The sequence below is a fragment of the Caloenas nicobarica genome, chromosome 32 (genome assembly GCF_036013445.1).
Source record: "Caloenas nicobarica isolate bCalNic1 chromosome 32, bCalNic1.hap1, whole genome shotgun sequence".
NCBI lineage: Eukaryota > Metazoa > Chordata > Aves > Columbiformes > Columbidae > Caloenas > Caloenas nicobarica.
In genome coordinates, this window is record NC_088276.1 from 191,382 (window position 1) to 210,984 (window position 19,603).

Consider the following 19,603-nt stretch of genomic DNA (forward strand, 5'->3'; position numbering starts at 1 on the left):
CCGAACTCCTGGGTCCCCCCCCCAACTCCCAGGTCCCACCCGAACGCCTGGGTCCCTGGGTGTGACCCTGCAGCGTTGCCGCTCTTGGCCTGAGTGCTTTAGGGTGGGGGAGCTCCAGCCGGACGCCTGGGTCCCCTCCCGAGTTCCTGGCTCCCACCCGAACTCCTGGGTCCCCTGAACTCCTAGGTCCCCCTGATTTGGGTCCCCCCCTGAACTCGAGTCCTCTGAACTCCTCAGTGCCCCGAGCTCCTGGGTCCCTCCCGAACTCCTGGGTCCCTCCCAACTCCTTGGTCCCCGCCCGAACTCCTGGGTCCCTCCCGAACTCCTGGGTCCCTCCCAACTCCTTGGTCCCCGCCCGAACTCCTGGGTCCCTCCCGAACTCCTGGGTCCCTCCCAACTCCTTGGTCCCCTCCCGAACTCCTGGGTCCCTCCCGAACTCCGGGGTCCCTCCCAACTCCTTGGTCCCCGCCCAAACTCCTGGGTCCCTCCCGAACTCCTGGGTCCCTCCCAACTCCTTGCTCCCCGCCCAAACTCCTGGGTCCCTCCCGAACTCCTGGGTCCCTCCCGAACTCCTGGGTCCCTCACTCCATCCCGATGCTGCCGCTCGTGGCCGCCGTGGCCGCGCTGGTGGCCGCTCTGGGTGGGGGAGGGTCCTGCTCCCTCCCCCCTCCCCCCGCCGCCCCTCCCCCCAGCCCGTGTCCCCTGGGCTTCCGGTGGGTGCGGGGCCCGGGGGGGGGATGGGCGGGGTGCGGGGACCGGGACGAATGTGAGACCCCGGGGCTGTGTCAGCACATGTGCCTGAACCACCCGGGGGGGTTCGCGTGTCACTGTCACCCGGGGCACGAGCTGCAGCCGGACGGCTGGCGCTGCCGCCCCCGCCCGCGTCTGCACACGCGTGTGCGCCCGCGCGTGCACGAGGCTTCGCACGAGGCTTCGCACCAGGGACGGCGGCGCGTGCACCAGGATTCGGGCCGGGATTCGCACCAGGGGCGGCGGCGATTGCGCCAGGGTTTGCACGAGGAACGGCGGCATTCGCACGAGGATTTGCACCAGGGACGGCGGCGTTTGCATGAGGGTTTGCACGAGGATTCAGGCCGGGACTCGCACCAGGCGCGCTGGAGTTTGCACGAGGATTCACACCAGGGACGGCGGCGTTTGCACCAGGGTTTGCACGAGGAACGGTGGCGTTTGCATGAGGATTTGCACCACGGATGGCGGCAATTGCACGAGGATTCGGGCCGGGATTTGCACCAGGGACAGCAGCGTTTGCACGAGGATTTGCACCAGGGACAGTGGCGTTTGCACCAGGATTGGCGCCGGGATCCACACGAGGGTTTGCACGAGGATTCGGGCCAGGATTCGCACCAGGGAGAGCAGCGTTTGCACAAGGGCTGGCGGCGTTTGCACAACGATTCGCACCAAGATTGGCACCAGGGGTTGCACGAGGATTTGCACGAAGATTCGGGCCGGGATTTGCACCAGGGACAGCGGCGTTTACACCACGGACAGCAGCGTGTGCACGAGGGTTTGCACGAGGATTCACACCAGGTTTTGCACGAGGATTCGCACCGGGATTCCCATCGGGGTTTGCACGAGGACTCAGCCCAGGATTCAGGCCGGGGTTTGCACGAGGGTTTGCACCAGGATGGGCACCAGGATTTGCACAAGGACTCGGGCCGGCGTTTGCACGAGGGTTTGCACGAGGACTCGCACGGGGATTCGCAGCCAGACGAGCGCTGGGATTCATATGAGTATTCGCACGAGGGTTTGCATGACCCGTGGGACCCCTATGGGGACCCCTATGGAGACCCCGCCCCCCTCTATGGGGGGGACCCCGACACCTATGGAGACCCTTATGGATCCTATGGGCCCTATGGACCCAACTATGGGGACCCCTATAGGAACCCCCAGGGTGACCCCTATAGCCCCGGGGACCCCCCAGTGACCCCAGGGACCCCTATAGATTTGGGGACCCCCGCCAGTGACCCCTATAGACTTGGGGACCCTCACAGACTTGGGGACCCCGCCAGTGACCCCTATAGACTTGGGGACCCCCCCAGTGACCCCTATAGATTTGGGCCCCCCCGCAATGACCCTTATAGGTCTCAGGACCCACTCAGTGACCCCTATAGACTTGGGGACCCCTATAGACTTGGGGACCCCCCCAGTGACCCCTATAGATTTGGGGACCCCCCTAGTGACCCCTATAGGTCCCAGGACCCCCAGGGTGACCCCTATAGATCAGGGGACCCCCAGGACCCCCCCAATGACCCTATAGACTTGGGGACCCCCAGGGTGACCCCTATAGATCTGGGGACCCCCCCAGTGACCCCTCTAGGTTTGGGGACCCCCCACAACCCCCCAGGGACCCCTATAGATCCCAGGACCCCCCAATAACCCCTATAGATTTGGGGGCCCCCCCAGTGACCCCTATAGATTTAGGGATCCCCCCAATGACCCCTATAGATCCCAGGACCCCCCCAGTGACCCCAGGGACCCCTATAGATTTGGGGACCCCCAGGACCCCCCCCCGCCCCATAGGGACCCCCAAGCCCCCCCAGTTCCCCTCCCAGTTCTCCCAGCGACCCCAATTGCCCCAGTTAACCCCCCAGTTACGACCCCAGTTCTCCCCCCAGTTTCCTCCCCTAAATCCCAGTTGCCCCCAGTTCCCGCCCCAGTTCCATCCCCAGTTGTCCCAGTTACTCCCCCAGTTACTTCCCCCAAATCCCAGTTGCCTCCAGTTACCCCCCGAGCTCCCCCAGTTCTCTCCCCAGTTTCCTCCCCTAAATCCCAGTTGCCCCCAGTTACCACCCCAGTTCCATCCCCAGTTCTCCCAGTGACCCCCCCAGTTCTCCCAGTTGCTCCCCCAGTTTCCCCCCCTAAATCCCAGTCGCCCCCAGTTCCCCCCCCAGTTACTCCTCCAAATCCCAGTCGCCCCCAGTTCCCCCCCCAGTTCCCCCAGTCCCATCCCCAGTGACCCCCCCAGTTCTCCCAGTTGCTCCCCCAGTTTCCTCCCCTAAATCCCAGTTGCCCCCAGTTGCCCCCCCAGTTTCCCCAGTCACTCCTCCAGTTACCCCCCCAATTGCCCCAGCTACCTCCCCAGTTCCCCCAGTTACATCCCCAGTTGTCCCAGTTGTTCCCCCAGTTCCATCCCCAGTTGTCCCCAGTTACCCCCCCAGTTCTCCCCCCAGTTTCCTCCCCTAAACCCCAGTTGCCCCCAGTTCCCCCGGTCCCATCCCCAGTGACCCCCCCAGTTCTCCCAGTTGCTCCCCCAGTTTCCCCCCCTAAATCCCAGTTGCCCCCAGTTGCCCCCCCAGTTACTCCTCCCAAATCCCAGTCGCCCCCAGTTCCCCCCCCAGTTCTCCCAGTTGCTCCCCCAGTTACTCCTCCCAAATCCCAGTTGCCCCCAGTTGCCCCCCCAGTTACTCCTCCCAAATCTCAGTCGCCCCCAGTTCCCCCCCCAGTTCTCCCAGTTGCTCCCCCAGTTTCCTCCCTAAATCCCAGTTGCCCCCAGTTGCCCCCCAGTTTCCCAGTCACTCCTCCAGTTACCCCCCCAATTGCCCCAGCTACCTCCCCAGTTCCCCCAGTTCCATCCCCAGTTGTCCCAGTTGTTCCCCCAGTTCCATCCCCAGTTGTCCCAGTTGCCCCCCCAGTTCTCCCAGTTGCTCCCAGGGCCCTTCCAGTCCCCGGACGCCTGGGTCCCTCCGGGTGGGGCTGCTGGTGGCGCTGCCAGTGGCACTGGGAGCTTTACTGGTGATACTGGGAGCACTGGGGCGGCTGAGAAGGGTCCCCCCCCGAGCCCCCATGGGTGAGTTCAAACTGGGAGGGACACCCCAAACTGGGAGCTCAAACTGGGAATTCAAACTAGGACGGACCCCCCAAACCAGGAAATCAAACTGGGAGGGAGCCCCCCAAACTGGGAGGAACTGGGAGTTCGAACTGGGAGGGGAACCCCCAAACTGGGACAATAAAGGGCTCTGACCCCTCCCCCCACTCCCGGATGCCTGGGTCCCTTTTGGGGGGGTGTGTTCCCGGACGCCTGGGTCCCTTTTTGGGGGGAGGGGGTGGGTGTTCCCGGATGCCTGGGTCCCCTGTGGGGGGTGTGGTGGCTGTTCCCGGACGCCTGGGTCCCCTCCCTTCCCCTCCCCCTCTCCAGCTGTTGGGCGGATCCAGATGTGGGGGGGGGGGGGGGGGGTGAGTCAGCAGCGCCCGGACGCCAGGGTCCCTCCGGAACGCCTGGGTCCCCCCGAACGCCTGGGTCCCCTCCCGAACGCCTGTGTCCCCCCAAACTCCTGGGTCCTCTCCCGAACGCCTGGGTCCCCCTGAACTCCTGGGTTCCCCTGAATCCCCCAAACGTCCCCAAGTGCCACCAAGTGTCCCCAATGGGCCCGAGATGGGGGTGGGACAGCGTCACCGAGTGTCCCCAAGTGCCACCAAGTGCCCCAACAGGCACAAGAATGGGGGTGACAGTGTCCCCAAGTGTCCCTGAGAGGCCACGGAAGCCACCGCGCGTCCCCAAAGCCACCAGGAGCCCTTTATTGGGGACGCGGCCCCGTCACTGTCCCCGTGTCCGTGTCCCCGTGTCACCGCGTGTCCCTCGAGGCCGCGGCCCCCGTGTCCTTATTGTCACGCGTGTCCTCGGTGTCACCGTTGTCACCTGCGTCTTCATCCCCCGTGTCCTCCTCATTGTCCCCCGTGTCCCCGCCGCTGTCACTCGTGTCCCCGCTGTCACTCGTGTCCCCTCCGCTGTCACTCGTGTCCCCCGCGGTGTCCCCGTGGTTGGTGTTGACGAACAGCCCGTCGGTCCCGTTGTCATTGTCACCGTCATTGTCCCCAGGGGGGCGGGGGCTGCGTTGGGGACACGGGGTGGGGACAGATGTGGGGGTCACAGGGACACACGGGGAGTTGGGGACCCCCCCTTTATCCCCCCCAATTATTGATCCCCAATTATTCTCCCCATTTATCCCCCCATTTATTGCCCCCCCACTTATTCCCCCCATTTATTGACCCCGATTTACTCCCCCATTTACTGACCCCCATTTCTCACCCCCCCATTTACCCCCCCATTTATTGACCCCCATTTATCCCCCTATTAATCCCCCCCATTTACCAGCCCCATTAATTCCTCCTATTTATTGACCCTCATTTATCCCCCCATTAACCCCCCCATTTATCCCCCCCATCAACCCCCCATTTATTGATCCCCATTTGTCCCCATCAATCCTCCCATTAATTCCCCCCATTTATTGACCCCCGTTTATCCCCCCCATCTATTGCCCCCCATTAATTCCCCCATCTATTGCCCCCCATTAATTCCCCCCATTTATTGACCCCCATTTACCCCCCCATTAACCCCCCCATTTATTGACCCCCATTTGTTGACCCCCATTTATCCCCCCATCTATTGCCCCCCATTAATTCCCATTTATTGACCCCCATTTATCCCCCCATTAACCCCATTTATTGACCCCCATTTATTGACCCCCGTTTATCCCCCCATCTATTGCCCCCCATTAATTCCCCCCCGTTTATTGACCCCCGTTTATCCCCCCATCTATTGCCCCCCATTAATTCCCCCCATTTATTGCCCCCCATTTATCCCCCCATTAACCCCCCCATTTATTGACCCCCATTTATTGACCCCCGTTTATCCCCCCATCTATTGCCCCCCATTAATTCCCCCCCATTTATTGACCCCCGTTTATCCCCCCATCTATTGCCCCCCATTAATTCCCCCCCGTTTATTGACCCCCGTTTATCCCCCCATCTATTGCCCCCCATTAATTCCCCCCATTTATTGACCCCCGTTTATCCCCCCCATCTATTGCCCCCCATTAATTCCCCCCATTTATTGACCCCCATTTATCCCCCCCATCTATTGACCCCCATTTACCCCCCATTCACTCACCGGGGGGGCCCTTTGTCTCTCCCGGGGGGGTCAAACGCCTCAGGCCTGTGTATATGGGGACCCCCAGTCACCCCCAAACTGGGCTGAACTGGGGGGGGTCCTGGGTTGATTCGCCCCCCCGTGGGGGGTGATTTGCCCCCCGGGGGGGCTGTTTTCGGGGGGGGTCTCTCACCACAGGCCCTGGAGCTGCAGGGAGCGCACATGGGGGGGCAGCAGCACCAGGGACATCTCGGCCTTGACCTTGACCCCCTCGGGGATGGGGTCGACCAGCAGGAAGTCGCCTTGGGGGGGGTGGATAAAGGTCAGCGGGGGTCACAGGGGTCAGCTGGGGTCACTGGGGGGGGGGTCAGGGGGTCATTGGGGGGGTCACCTGCGGTCACTGGGGGGGGGCAAGGGGTCACAGGGGGGTCACCTGGGGTCATGGGGGGTCAGTGGGGTCATGGGGGGGGGACAGGGGGTCACCTGGGGTCACTGGGGGGGATGACGGGGTCATGGGGGGGTCAGAAGGTCACAGGGGTCACCTGGGGTCATAGGGGGGCTCAGGGGGTCACTTGGGGGGTCACCTGGGGTCATGCAGGGGGTCAGTGGGGTCACTTGGGGTCATGGGGTCATCGGGGGGGTCAAAGGGTCACCTGGGGGGTGTCGCCTGGGGTCATATGGGTCAGTGGGGGGGGTCAGGGGGTCACTGGGTGGGGGGGATGGGGATGACAACGGGAGTGACACGGGGGTCACTGTCACCTCTCTTGATCCAGACGCTCGTTCTGAACCGGGGGGGGCAGGGGACGGGGGGATAAGGGGGGTGACAGGGGGTGATGTGGGGACACCGGGGGGGGTCACTGCCACTGTCATCGTCACCTCTCTTGATCCAGACGTGTTTTCTGAAGCGGGGGGGCATGCTGACCAGGAACCGCATCCCCTCCGGCGTCTCCACCTCATGCAGGTTGTTCCCCGGGGTCCCCAACACCTGCAGGAGGGGATGTTGGGGACATTGGGGACATCAGGGGACATTAGAGACCCGGAGGACATTGGGGACACGGGGGACGTCGTGGGCTCAGGAACACGAGGGGCCGTCAAGGGTCACACACCCCCCAATGTCCCCATGTCCCCCCCACGTCCCCGTGTCCCCCCCACGTCCCCACGTCCCACATCCCCCAATGTCCCCATGTCCCCCCAGTGTCCCCCTGTCCCTCATGTCCCCATATCCCCCATATCCCACATGCCCCAATATCCTCCAACATCCCCCCAATGTGCCCATATCCCCCCGTGTCCCAATGTCCCCCTTGTCCCCATGTCCCCCTATCCCCTCAATATCCCCCTATCCCCCCAATATTCCCATGTCTCCCCATCCCTGATGTCCCCATGTCCCCACGGCCCAATGTCCCTTGTCCCCATGTCCCCCTGTCCGCATATCCCCAATACTGTGCCCCTCACCCCCCCATGTCCCCCCTACATCCCCCTGTCCCCCCCAATATCCCCCTGACCCCCCATATCCTGCATGTCCCTGTATCCCCAATGTCCCCCTGTCCCCCCCTTATCCCCCAAGGTCCCCACGTCCCCCATATCCCCCCCAATGTCCCCATATCCCCCCCAACGTCCCCCCACAATGTCCCCCTGTCCCACCCTCACGATCGTCTGTCTGTCCGCGGGCCGCACGCGCTCCTCCAGCAGCTCGCGCACCACGTGCTTCCGCTTGGTGGCGCGCGACATCGCGGGGCTGGGGAGCTGGGGGGGGGCGGGGAACCATGAGGGACCCAGGCGTCCGGGGACACTCCCACCCCCCCAAAAAACCCCGAGGGGACCCAGGCGTCCGGGGCCGCCGCTCACCTCGCTCCGGTACTTCCGGGTTGCGGCACTTCCGGAGGAAAGGGGGGAAGAGGCGGGGCCGGCGGGGATGACACGCCCACAAGGCAGAGAAAGGGGCGGGGCCGGCGGGGAGGACGCGCCCACAGCGCGGCGGGGGCTGAGAGCGGGACACGCCCACCGGAGGCGGAGCCTCGCGGAGCGGGACCGCCCATTGGGGCGGGGCTACACGGAGGGGCGGGGCTTCAACTTTTCGTGACCCAAAAAAGCCTTTTTTCCCCCCCACAAAACCCGTTTTTCTCCACAAAAAAAGGCCGTTTTTCCCCACAAAAATATAAACTTTTTGCCACCAAAAAACCCCTTGTTTCAGGGAAAAAAAAAAGCTTTACCAGAAAAAACACCTTTTTTGCGGGGGAGGGAACTTGTTTTGAGGGAGAAAACCAAACAAAAAAATCACATAAAACCCCCCAAACCACAAAAAAACCCCAAACCAAACTCAACTTTTCCCTCTTCTTTTTTTCTAACACAAATCCCTTTTTTCCCAACAAAAAAACCTTTTCCAAAGGAAAAACCCCTTTTTCCCCACAAAAAAATAAACTTTTCCCCATAGAAACGCCCTTTTCCCAATAAATGCCCCTTTCCTAAGGAAAAAAAACAACCCAAACTTTTCCCCACCAAAAAAATTCCCTTTTTCCAACAAAATGCCCTTTTCCCAACACAAAAAGGCCCTTTTTTTCCCAACCAAACCCCCTTTTCCCCAACAAAAAAACCCCTTTTTTCCCTCTTTTTCCTGGCAGAGCCGGAACTGATCGGAGAAGGAAAACTTTAATTAATTTTCGTCTTCCTCATTACAAATTCGAGGCAAAATCCAGTGGAAAATTTCCCCTCCCCGACCCAAACCGCTGTTTTTTCGCCGTTTTTCACCCCTCGGCCAGGACTGCGACATCACCCTGGGGCCCCCATAATTAATTAATTTGTGACTAATTAAACTCCGAGTCCCTTAACGAAGCTCAGCACAAACGATGGCGCCAGGGGGTGACGTCGCCCGAGGATTCCGGCCCCTTTTCTGGGAAAAAATCTTCATTTCATCTTCGTTTTCCTAACGAGCGGGTGGGGAAACGTTCCCTCCAGTCCATGAGCGGCCCCAAAATCGCGGATCCGTGGCCCAAAAATCACTGTTTGTGTCTCCAAGCCCCGCGAGCTGCTGCCGCGTTAGTTAATTAGTGGTGAAACCACCGACCCAAAATCGCGGATCCGTGGCCCAAAAGTCGCTGTTTGTGTCTCCAAGCCCCACGAGCTCCTGCCGCCTCTTAACACATCAATTAGCGATTGATTAACGAGGGCGGGGGGCTCCGGGGTGTCCCAGGCGCCCAACGGGCACAAATTGCGGCGTTGCCGGGTGGGTTTTCTCGCCGAAACTCGAGCGTTTTTCCGTGTTCGTGGGGGTTTTCGCGGTGGGACGAAGGGGGGGACGCGGCGTCTCAGATCCGGACGACCTGGGCGGCCACCAGCGGGCCCCCCCCGGCCCCGCGGCGCAGGGACAGGCGGCCGAACGTGCCCCCGGCGCGGCCCTTGGTCAGGCGGCCGGGGTTGATGCAGACACAGCCCAGCACGTCCTGCGGGAACGGGGGGAGCGTCACTCGGGGGCAGAACGGTGCAAAAATCACCTCAGGGTCAGAACGGTGCAAAAATCGCCTCAGGGTCAGAACGGTGCAAAAATCGCCTCAGGGTCAGAACGGTGCAAAAATCGCCTCAGGGTCAAAACGGCGCAAAATCGCCTCAGGGTCAAAATGGCGCAAAATCGCCTCAGGGCTCAAAATGGCCCCAGAATCGCCTCAGGGTCAAAATGGCCCCAAAATCACCTCAGGGTCAAAATGGCCCCAAAATCACTTCAGGGTCAAAATGTCACTAAAATTACCTCAGGGCTCAAAATGGCCCCAGAATCGCCTCAGGGCTCAAAATGGCCCAAAATCGCCTCAGGGCTCAAAATGGCCCCAAAATCACCTCAGGGCTCAAAATGGCCCAAAAATCACCTCAGGGTCAAAATGGCCCAAAATCGCCTCAGGGCTCAAAATGGCCCAAAATCACCTCAGGGTCAAAATGGCCCAAAATCGCCTCAGGGGCAAAATGGCCCCAGAATCGCCTCAGGGCTCAAAATGGCCCAAAATCGCCTCAGGGTCAAAATGGCCCCAAAATCGCCTCAGGGTCAAAATGGTGCCAAAATCGCCTCAGGGTCAAAATGGCCCCAAATCGCCTCAGGGTCAAAATGGCCCCAAAATCACCTCAGGGTCAAAATGGCCCCAAAATCACCTCAGGGTCAAAATGACCCCAAAATCGCCTCAGGGTCAAAATGGCCCCAAAATCACCTCAGGGTCAAAATGGCCCCAAATCGCCTCAGGGTCAAAATGGCCCCAAAATCACCTCAGGGTCAAAATGGCCCCAAAATCACTTCAGGGTCAAAATGTCACTAAAATTACCTCAGGGCTCAAAATGGCCCAAAATCACCTCAGGGCTCAAAATGGCCCAAAATCACCTCAGGGCTCAAAATGGCCCCAAAATCACCTCAGGGCCAAAATGGCCCAAAATCGCCTCAGGGTCAAAATGGCCCAAAATCGCCTCAGGGTCAAAATGGCCCAAAATCACCTCAGGGCTCAAAATGGCCCCAAAATCACCTCAGGCTCAAAATGGCCCCAAAATCACCTCAGGGCTCCAAATGTCACTAAAATTACCTCAGGGGCAAAATGGCGCCAAAATCGCCTCAGGCTCAACATGGTGGCCCCAGGGGCGGCGGGATCACCTCAAAACACAAAAGGCCCGTGTTTTGCCCAAATCCGTGCTAAGTGGGGTGGTTTTGGGGTGTTTTGGGGGTGTTTTTGGGGGCGCGCCGCCCGACCTTAACGAAGTATCGCAGGTCCGAGGGGGTGACGAGGACGTGGGGGGTGACGGGCAACGAGCCGTAGCTGTAGAAACTCTCGTAGTCCACGTTCAGCTCCTCCGAAGGGGGGTACAGCGGGTAGTAACTGCCAAAAACAGCCAAAAAAGGTAAAAAAAAAAAAAAAAAATCGACGTTTTCACCCGCAGGCACAAGCGTTGGGCCCCACAAACAGGTCATTTTGGGGTAGAAAGGGTCATTTCTGCTCTTTTGGGGCCGTCCCCAGGGCTGGGGGGTGCGACACCAAGGACCTTCCAGCGCTAAAAACCCTCGGAGTTTTGTTTTTAAAGGGTTCTCAAACCCAAAAAGGATGTTTTTTTGGGTTAAAAAATGACTTTAAAGAGGTAAGGCGGCAAATAGGGCGCGGGATTTTCCCCGGAAAAGGCCGGTTTTGGGTGTTTTGGGCGCCCTCACCTCCTCTGTGTCAGGATGTGCTTGAGGATCCGCGTGAAGCGGTCGGAGCCCCCGGCCGACCTGTGGGAGAAAATGGTTAAAAAAAGGGAGAAAACGGTGAAAAAACATCGCGGGTTGTCCTGATTAATTAGACACGTGGCCTAATTAACGATCTGACGAGGGGCCGGGCAGCTCGGCCTCTGTGTTGGACGCGCTGGGAGAGAAATGAGGAGCAGGGTGAGGGTTTTGGGGTGAAACGGGGGGATTTGGGGCCGGACCCGCCTGCTGGTTTTGGGGTGAAACACGGGGATTTTGGCCCACCTGCTGGCCTCGGGGTGGATTTTGGGGCAAAACGGGGGGATTTTGGCGCACCTGCTGGCCTCGGGGTGGATTTTGGGGTGAACCGGGGGGATTTTGGCCCACCTGCTGGCCTCGGGGTGGATTTTGGGGCAAAACGGGGGGATTTTGGCCCACCTGCTGGCCTCGGGGTGGATTTTGGGGCAAAACGGGGGGATTTTGGCCCACCTGCTGGCCTCGGGGTGGATTTTGGGGCAAAACGGGGGGATTTTGGCGCACCTGCTGGCCTCGAGGTGGATTTTGGGGCAAAACGGGGGGATTTTGGCGCACCTGCTGGCCTCGGGGTGGATTTTGGGGCAAAACGGGGGGATTTTGGCGCACCTGCTGGCCTCGGGGTGGATTTTGGGGTGAACCGGGGGGATTTTGGCCCACCTGCTGGCCTCGGGGTGGATTTTGGGGCAAAACGGGGGGATTTTGGCCCACCTGCTGGCCTCGGGGTGGATTTTGGGGCAAAACGGGGGGATTTTGGCGCACCTGCTGGCCTCAGGGTGGATTTTGGGGCAAAACGGGGGGATTTTGGCCCACCTGCTGGCCTCTTTGGGGTGGATTTTGGGGCAAAACATGGGGATTTGGGGCCCCACCTGCTGGCCTCGGGGTGGATTTTGGGGCAAAACGGGGGGATTTTGGCGCACCTGCTGGCCTCGGGGTGGATTTTGGGGCAAAACGGGGGGATTTTGGCGCACCTGCTGGCCTCAGGGTGGATTTTGGGGCCCCAACTGCTGGTCTCGGGGTAGATTTTGGGGCAAAATGGGGGGATTTTGGCGCACCTGCTGGCCTCAGGGTGGATTTTGGGGCAAAACGGGGGGATTTTGGCGCACCTGCTGGCCTCGGGGTGGATTTTGGGGCGAACGGGGGGGATTTTGGCGCACCTGCTGGCCTCGGGGTGGATTTTGGGGCAAAACGGGGGGATTTTGGCGCACCTGCTGGCCTCGGGGTGGATTTTGGGGCAAAACGGGGGGATTTTGGCGCACCTGCTGGCCTCGGGGTGAATTTTGGGGCGAACCGGGGGGATTTTGGCCCACCTGCTGGCCTCGGGGTGGATTTTGGGGCAAAACGGGGGGATTTTGGCGCACCTGCTGGCCTCGGGGTGGATTTCGGGGCAAAACGGGGGGATTTTGGCGCACCTGCTGGCCTCGGGGTGGATTTTGGGGCAAACCGGGGGGATTTTGGCGCACCTGCTGGCCTCGGGGTGGATCTTGGGGCAAAACGGGGGGATTTTGGCGCACCTGCTGGCCTCCTCGGCGCCCAGGTGCAGCAGCAGGTCGGTGGAGGTGACGCCCAGGACGGCGCCGCCCAGGTCCAGGGTGCAGGGGTTGGGGACCAGGTGCACGCGCTGCGGACGGGGACCACGGCTGGCACCCCAAAATGCCCCCAAACCACCCCAAAGCTGCACTAAACCACCCCAAAGTGCCCCCAAACTACCGTAAAACGCCCCCAAGCTGCACTAAAATGCCCCCAAACCCGCACTAAACCAGCCCAAATTGTACTAAACCAGCCCCAAACGCCCCAAATCTGTACTAAACCGCCCCAAAATGCCCTAAATCTGTACTAAACTGCCCCAAATCGTACTAAACCACCCTGAGGTGCCCCAAATCCGTACTAAACCGCCCCAAATTGTACTAAAATGCCCCAAGTCGTACTAAACCACCCTGAGGTGCCCCAAATCCGTACTAAACCGCCCCAAATTGTACTAAAATGCCCCAAATCGTACTAAACCACCCTGAGGTGCCCCAAATCCGTACTAAACTGCCCCAAACCCACCCCAAATTGTACTAAAGCACCCCAAACCGCCCCAAGCCAGCAGCGGGTGGTGCCGGAGCGCCGCGCGGGGTCGGCGGCAGTTTTGGGGCGAAAAGCGGGGCTTTTGGTACCGTGCGGTCGGCGCGGGGCAGGTCGGGCCAGGGCAGCGGCGGCTGCGGGAACACGGGGGCGAGCTGCACGTCCCGCGGGGACGGAACCAGCACCAGCTGCGCACAGCAGCTGCAAACGGCGAAACACGGGGAAAACGGGGGAAAAACGGGGAAATGGGGATTAGCGAGGGACAGGGAAACGGGGAAAACGGGGGAAAACCAGGGATTGGTGAGTGACAGGGAAATGGGGAAAACGGGGAAAATGGGGATTAGTGGGGGAAAACGGGGAGAACAGGAAACACGGGGAAACACGGGGATTGGTGAGGGGAAAATGGGGAAAAACGGGAAAATGGGGAAAAACGGGGATTGGTGAGTGACGGGGAAATGGGGAAAACGGGGAAAATGGGGATTAGTGGGGGAAAACGGGGAGAACAGGAAACACGGGGAAACACGGGGATTGGTGAGGGGAAAACGGGGAAAAACAGGAAAATGGGGAAATGGGGAAAAACGGGGATTGGTGAGTGACGGGGAAATGGGGAAAACGGGCAATTAGCAATGGACAAATGGGGAAAATGGGCAATTAGCGAGGGAAAAACGGATTAGCGAGGGGAAAACGGGAAAACGGGGATTAGCGAGGGGAAAGTGGGGAATTTGCGAGGGACAAGTGGGGAAAATGGGCAATTAGTGAGGGGAAAACGGGGAAAATGGGGAACCGGGCAATTAGCGGGGGAAAAACGGGAAAAACGGGGATTAGTGAGGGGAAAAGAGGGAAAAAGGGGGAAAAACGGGGATTGGTGAGTGACAGGGAAACGGGCAATTAGCGAGGGACAAATGGGGAAAACGGGAATTAGTGAGGGACAGGGAAAGTGGGGAATGGGAGAGAAACGGGGAAAACCGGGGAAAATGGGGAATTGGAGAGGGATGGGAAAGAACGGGAAATGGGGGAGAAATGGGGGAAAACAGGGAAAATGGGCAATTAGTGAGGAATGGGGGGGAAAACGGGAAATGGGGGAGGAATGGGGGAAAATGGGAATTAGTGAGGGACGGGGAAAATGGGGAATGGGGGAGAAATGGGGGAAAACAGGAATTAGTGAGGGACGGGAAACAGGAATTGGGGGGAAAACGGGGAAAACGGGCAATTAGTGAGGAATGGGGGAAAAAACCGAGGAAAATGGGCAATGGGGAGAGATGGGGAAAAAGGGGAATGGGAGAAACAGGCAACGGGGGAGGAATGGGGGGAAAAACGGGGAAAATGGGCAATTGGGGGGGACGGGGGTTTGGGGGAAAAAGGGAGAAAAATGGGGAATTGAGGGAGCAAGAGGAGCTCAGAGATGGTGGTTTTGGGGTGAAAAATGGGGAATTAGGGGATGAAGAGGAGCTGGGAGCTGGTGACGATGTTGGAAAAGGGAAACCCAGGGAATTGGGCAATGAGGAGAAGCCGAGACTCCGCTTTTGGGGAAAAAAGCCCCATTAACTGTTCCCGGTTGTTTCCTCCTCAGAATTTTGGGGCGGAAAAGCCCAAATTGAGGCCCAAGCCCCGTCCGGCAGGAGGAGAACGTGGCTCGGACCCTTCGGAGCCCGTCACGGGGCTTTGGACCAAATCTGACGGTTTCCACTTGGGTTTTTTCACAGGAATTGCTGGAGGTGCCGCACGCGGAGCCCATTTGGGGTGAAAAGAGGAGATTTTGGGCAAAAAGCAGTCGTACCTTCGGGTGCCGTCGAGGATCGAGCGCAGACAGAACTTGAACGTGTCGCTGAATGAGCCCGGGAGCTGACAGCGCTGGGATTGAGGGGAAAAATGCCGATTTGCACCATTTGCCCCATTTTGGGGGCGCCCGGGACCCCCCGACGCTCCCTCACCTGCACCTGCTCGTGTTTGGCGTCCAGGAATGGCCCAAACTGCCGAGAAACGGGAAAATCGGGAAAAAAAACCCACCAGCGATGCCCAAGAGCCACGAGAAACGCGGTAAAATGCCCGAAAAAGGGATTTTTAGAATTATTCTGAATTCGGCTCAAATTTGACCCATTAACCGCGAAGCGATCGGGGCAAGTTCAGCACAAAAAGGGGAAAAATAAAAGCAGACAGAGGTCGGGCCAGTCCCGCTGTGTCCCCATGTCCCCCCCAGCAGACACAGGTGGGGCCGGTCCCCCCATGTCCCCCTGTCCCCCCCGTCCCCCCCACCAGCAGACACAGGCGGGGCCGGTCCCCCCATGTCCCCCCGTGTCCCCCCCATGTCCCCCTGTCCCCCCCACCAGCAGACACAGGTGGGGCCGGTCCCCCCATGTCCCCCCCATGTCCCCCCCTGTCCCCTCCACCAGCAGACACAGGTGGGGCCGGTGCCCCCGTGTCCCCCCCATGTCCCTATGTCCCCCCCTGTCCCCTCCACCAGCAGACACAGGTGGGGCCGGTGCCCCCGTGTCCCCCCATGTCCCTATGTCCCCCCCTGTCCCCCCCACCAGCAGACACAGGTGGGGCCGGTCCCCCCATGTCCCCCCCATGTCCCCCCCTGTCCCCCCATGTCCCCCCCTGTCCCCCCCACCAGCAGACACAGCTGGGGCCGGTCCCCCCATGTGCCCCTGTGTCCCCCCCATGTCCCCCCCTGTCCCCCCCACCAGCAGACACAGGTGGGGCCGGTCCCCCCGTGTCCCCCCCATGTCCCTATGTCCCCCCCTGTCCCCCCCACCAGCAGACACAGGTGGGGCCGGTCCCGCTCGATCACATCCAGCAGGTCCCTCAGGGGCTCGAAGGCGACGCCGTCCGAGGGGGTGAAGGGACCACAGGCCACGAGCACCGAGAGATGATCTGGGGACAACACGGGGTTGGGGACAACCCGGGGTTTGGGGGCAGAAACAGGGGGTTTGGGGGCAAAAAGTGAGGTTCAGGGGACAAAAAAAAAAAAAAAAAGGGAATTTTGGGGACAAAAAGGGAAGTTTTGGGGAGAAAAAGGAGGTTTGGGGACAAAAATGGGCTTTCGGGTGACGAAAAGTGGGGTTTGGGGACAAAAAAGGGAGAGTTTGGGGGACAAAAGTGGGATTTGGGGACAAAAAAAAAGGGAGCTTGGGGAAAACAAGGAGGGTCTGGGGACAAGAAGGGGATTTTGGGGACAGAAAGGAGGGTTTTGGGGACACGTCCCACTCTAACCTGGCACCGGCTCCGTCGGCGTGTGGAAGGGAAGGGGAACTCCCTGCGGAAAAACCACCAGTGACCCCCAAATCCTCCTTTTCCAGCCCAAAACGGCCTCGGAGCCGCCCGTGCGGCGTCACCTCGTAGATCTTGGTCACCGTCATCCTCCTCCCGGTGCTGTTGGTTCCCTCCAGCGCCACGATCTACCCAAAAAAAAGGTGAGAAAACCGTGGTTTGGCTCCACATTGGGGGGAAAAACTCGGGGTTCCCCTCCCCGCAAAATCCTCACCTGTCCTGGAAAAAGGGAGAATTCGGTCAATTCCGAGAGGTCCAGGGGGATCTGTCCCCCCGCCGAGTGGCCCCGGTCCCCCGCCAGCACCACCGACTGCGCGTTCAGCTTCCCGGTGCTATCGCAGGCGATTTGGCCCAAAACCGTCACCGGCTCCTGCGGGGAAACGGCCCCAAAAAGCGGGTTTTTTTTTTTTTTAGCCCCAAATACCAAAAAGCGCCGTTACGAAGCGACGGGATGTCACCTGTGCCGGGAGCGTCACCGGGGCGAAGTCCTCGAGCTGGTGGTGGCACTTGAGGGCGTCCCCGAGCTCCTCCATCCTCCACAGCATCACTGGCCAAAACACCCCGAATCCCCCCAAATCAGCAGCGGGCCCGGGGGGCGGCCCCCTCGGCCCCCCCAGTGCTGCCGTCACCTTCGCGCACGTCCAGCGGTTTCTGGAACATGAATTTGTAGGTTTTGCTCAGGTGTCGCTCCGGGGTCCCGAAGAGCTTCGGGGCGCAGCCGGGGCCCCCGTGGCCGCTCCACGACGTCCCCTGAGTGTCCCCAAACGCGGCCACCACCTCCCCCCGGCCCCCGCGGGACGCGTAGTGACGGGACGGGGTGACGCTGCGGGACGCAAACGGGGGGACGTCACCGGGAGCGCCCACGACGACACCGCGAACACCGGTGACAACAGGGACATCACCTCGAGCAGCAACACCCCCATGGCTCCAGTGACACCAGTGACATCACTGTGAGCACCAGTGACACTCCCACGCCCCCAGTGACCCCCCCACGACCCCAGTGACCCCAGTGACATCACCGTGAGCCCCAGTGACACCCCCGGCCCCTGTTGCCATCGCGGGCTGACCTGGGGGACACGCTCCCCGGCGAGAAGGGCCCGTGGGGGCTGCGGCCCGACAGCCGCTTGGGCCGCGGCTGCTCCGGGCTGGAATTGCTGCGTTTTTGGGACCCCTGCGCCAAAAAACAACGAGCATTTAGGGCGGGAAGGCTTTGGGGTAGAAAAGGGGCAATTTTGCGGGGGGAAACCGTAAATTCGGGGTAAAACGGGTCAGTTCGGGGTCACCTTGCAGGGCGTGGCGTAGGCGTCCAGCAGCTCGTCCTCCTCCTCCTCCTCCAGGCTAGCGCGTTAAGGAACCCCCTAATTTTGGGGGGTGACGCCCCCTCCGTCGCTAATTCCCCTCATTACCCAGCGCTAACGAGGCCTCGTTTGCAGGGGAGGGGCCAAACGGGACAACCCCCCCACGCCAGCAACCCTAACACCCCATTTTTTTGGTGTTTCACCCCAAAATCCGCGGGGATACAGGTCCTGGAGCGAGTGGACGTCGTGGAGGCCCCTGTGGGGACGGTCCCTGCGCCGGGGGACGCGGCTGCTGCGCCGGGACAGGAGCTGCGGGACAGGACACGCAGTGAGCGCCACAAGGGTCCCCCCTTTCCCGGGGCGGGTTTTGGGGTGCAGGGGACACTGGGGACGTCGGGGACCCCCCCGTCACCTCGTGCTCGAAGGCGTCGAGCGTGTGCGCGCCGAGTCGCATCCCCAGCTCCTTGGTGGTGACAAACGCCAGGAGCTCGTTGGCCAACGTCACCGGGTCCAGCGCGTGGGTCACGCACAGCTCCAGCACTTGGGGGACACACACAGATGTTGGGGACCCCCCCCCGGACCCCAAAACCTCCCCCACGCCCCCTGCCGAGGCTTAAAACGCACAAATTGCCCCCATAACGCCCCAAAAAGTGGCGGCAGCTGAAGTTGTGGCGCCCATAATGGACCCCCTGGGACACCCAAAAATCACCCGACACCCCCAAAACAACCCCCAGGACCCCGAAATGTACCTGGCACCCCCATAATGTCCCACCTGGGACCCCAAAAACTACCTGACACCCCCAACCAACCCCCGGGGACCCCAAAATGTACCTGGCACCCCCATAATGTCCCACCTGGGACGCCAAAATGCACCCGACACCCCCAAAACAATGCCCAGGAACCCCAAAATGTACCTGGCACTTCCATAATGTCCCACCTGGCACCCCAAAGTGCACCTGACTCCCCCATAACATCCCCCGGGGACCCCAAAAACCACCTGGCACCCCCCAAACACCTCCCCTGACGCCCCCAAATTACCCCAAACCCCCCGAATAAACCTCCTGATACCCCCAATATCCCCTTGGACATCCCCCTGACACCCCCAAATCCCCCCAAACAGCCTCCCTGACACCCCCAGACTCCCCAATAAACCTCCAGACCACCCAACACCCCCCCAAATCCCTCCCCTGCCGCCCCCAGGCCCCCCAATATCCCCCCGAGACCCCTCCGGTCGCTGCCCCGGTTCCCTCACGCCTGCCGGGCACGTCCTCGCCGTCGCAGCGGAGCTCGAACAGCTCCAGCTCCCGCAGAACCGCCTCGGCCGACACCGCCCCGGGCCCCGGCTCCGGTTCCGGTTCCGGTTCCATCCCCGGCTCCGGTTCCATCCCCGGCTCCGGTTCCGGCTCCATCCCCGGTTCGAGTCCCGGCTCCGCCATCCCCGCGGCGAAAAGCCCGCGCAGCCGCGACACCGCCGCGCTTGACGGCAACGGGAGTGGGCGGGGCCGCGCCTTATTAGGAAACATTGGGCGGTGCTTGGGGGGGTGAAAGGCGTGGTTATGCAAATTTACGGGCGAACAGGCCAATGGGAAGTGGAAGGGCGGGGAGGAGGGGGCGTGGCCGGCGCGGCCCTTTCGGGGCGGGAGGAAAAGGGCGGGAATTTTCCCGCCCCGCCGGGTGTTTCCTCGGGGGAGCGGCCGCAGGGACCGGGGAGCCCCGGGGGTCCCGCTCCGGGGAACGTTCCTGCTCGGGGGGACCGACCCGGGGCCAGGCGGATCCGCCCAGATCCCCAGTGGGACCCCCCGCCCAGTCCCTGACAGGATCCACCCAGAGGGTCGGGGGATCGGGTGGGATTCACCCTGAGGTGAA

The 19,603-nt window shown here is 61.0% G+C and overlaps 2 protein-coding genes across 4 annotated transcripts; both read right to left on the minus strand.

Moving 5' to 3' along the window:
* Window positions 1–4,514: 4,514 nt before the first annotated feature.
* EIF1AD (eukaryotic translation initiation factor 1A domain containing) lies at window positions 4,515–7,761 on the minus strand. Of its 2 annotated transcripts, none has more exons than XM_065654096.1 (6): window positions 7,733–7,761; window positions 7,529–7,622; window positions 6,764–6,872; window positions 6,081–6,189; window positions 5,909–5,953; window positions 4,515–4,848 (listed from the first exon to the last, which is right to left on the minus strand). In XM_065654096.1, exons 2-6 carry the CDS (start codon window positions 7,613–7,615, stop codon window positions 4,584–4,586), a joined length of 615 nt encoding a protein of 204 aa, XP_065510168.1. In that variant the 5' UTR covers window positions 7,616–7,622; window positions 7,733–7,761; the 3' UTR covers window positions 4,515–4,583. The 2 variants fall into 2 exon arrangements, with proteins under 2 accessions (XP_065510168.1, XP_065510167.1); XM_065654095.1 differs by having other exon boundaries at window positions 7,529–7,630.
* An 839-nt stretch (window positions 7,762–8,600) lies between these two features.
* On the minus strand, window positions 8,601–19,182 carry POLA2 (DNA polymerase alpha 2, accessory subunit). 2 transcript variants are annotated; one of them, XM_065654121.1, is made up of 18 exons: window positions 18,990–19,182; window positions 18,150–18,277; window positions 17,961–18,046; window positions 17,723–17,777; window positions 17,507–17,610; window positions 17,069–17,262; window positions 16,898–16,986; window positions 16,654–16,809; window positions 16,505–16,567; window positions 16,383–16,425; window positions 15,925–16,043; window positions 15,101–15,139; window positions 14,947–15,020; window positions 13,262–13,370; window positions 12,617–12,723; window positions 11,055–11,114; window positions 10,602–10,728; window positions 8,601–9,324 (listed from the first exon to the last, which is right to left on the minus strand). In XM_065654121.1, the coding sequence occupies exons 1-18, from the start codon at window positions 19,171–19,173 to the stop codon at window positions 9,190–9,192; spliced, it is 1,872 nt and encodes a 623-aa protein (XP_065510193.1). In that variant the 5' UTR covers window positions 19,174–19,182; the 3' UTR covers window positions 8,601–9,189. The 2 variants fall into 2 exon arrangements, with proteins under 2 accessions (XP_065510193.1, XP_065510194.1); XM_065654122.1 differs by lacking the exons at window positions 12,617–12,723; window positions 13,262–13,370.
* Window positions 19,183–19,603: the final 421 nt, after the last annotated feature.

What these genes read in the sequence shown, in the direction of transcription:
- EIF1AD (XM_065654096.1), bottom strand. Translation starts at nt 7,615, where the DNA reads ATGTCGCGCGCCACCAAGCGGAAGCACGTGGTGCGCGAGCTGCTGGAG. An exon ending in ACACGTCTGGATCAAGAGAG is followed by an intron (nt 6,190 to 6,763) that starts GTGACGATGACA and finishes ACCCCCCCCAAG; the next exon opens with GCGACTTCCTGCTGGTCGAC. An exon ending in AGAGACAAAGGGCCCCCCCG is followed by an intron (nt 4,849 to 5,908) that starts GTGAGTGAATGG and finishes TCCCCAACGCAG; the next exon opens with CCCCCGCCCCCCTGGGGACA.
- POLA2 (XM_065654121.1), bottom strand. Translation starts at nt 19,173, where the DNA reads ATGGCGGAGCCGGGACTCGAACCGGGGATGGAGCCGGAACCGGAGCCG. An exon ending in CCGGGGAGCGTGTCCCCCAG is followed by an intron (nt 17,263 to 17,506) that starts GTCAGCCCGCGA and finishes TGCGTCCCGCAG; the next exon opens with CGTCACCCCGTCCCGTCACT. An exon ending in GGCGCCGAGGAGGCCAGCAG is followed by an intron (nt 11,115 to 12,616) that starts GTGCGCCAAAAT and finishes TTTCTCCCACAG; the next exon opens with GTCGGCCGGGGGCTCCGACC.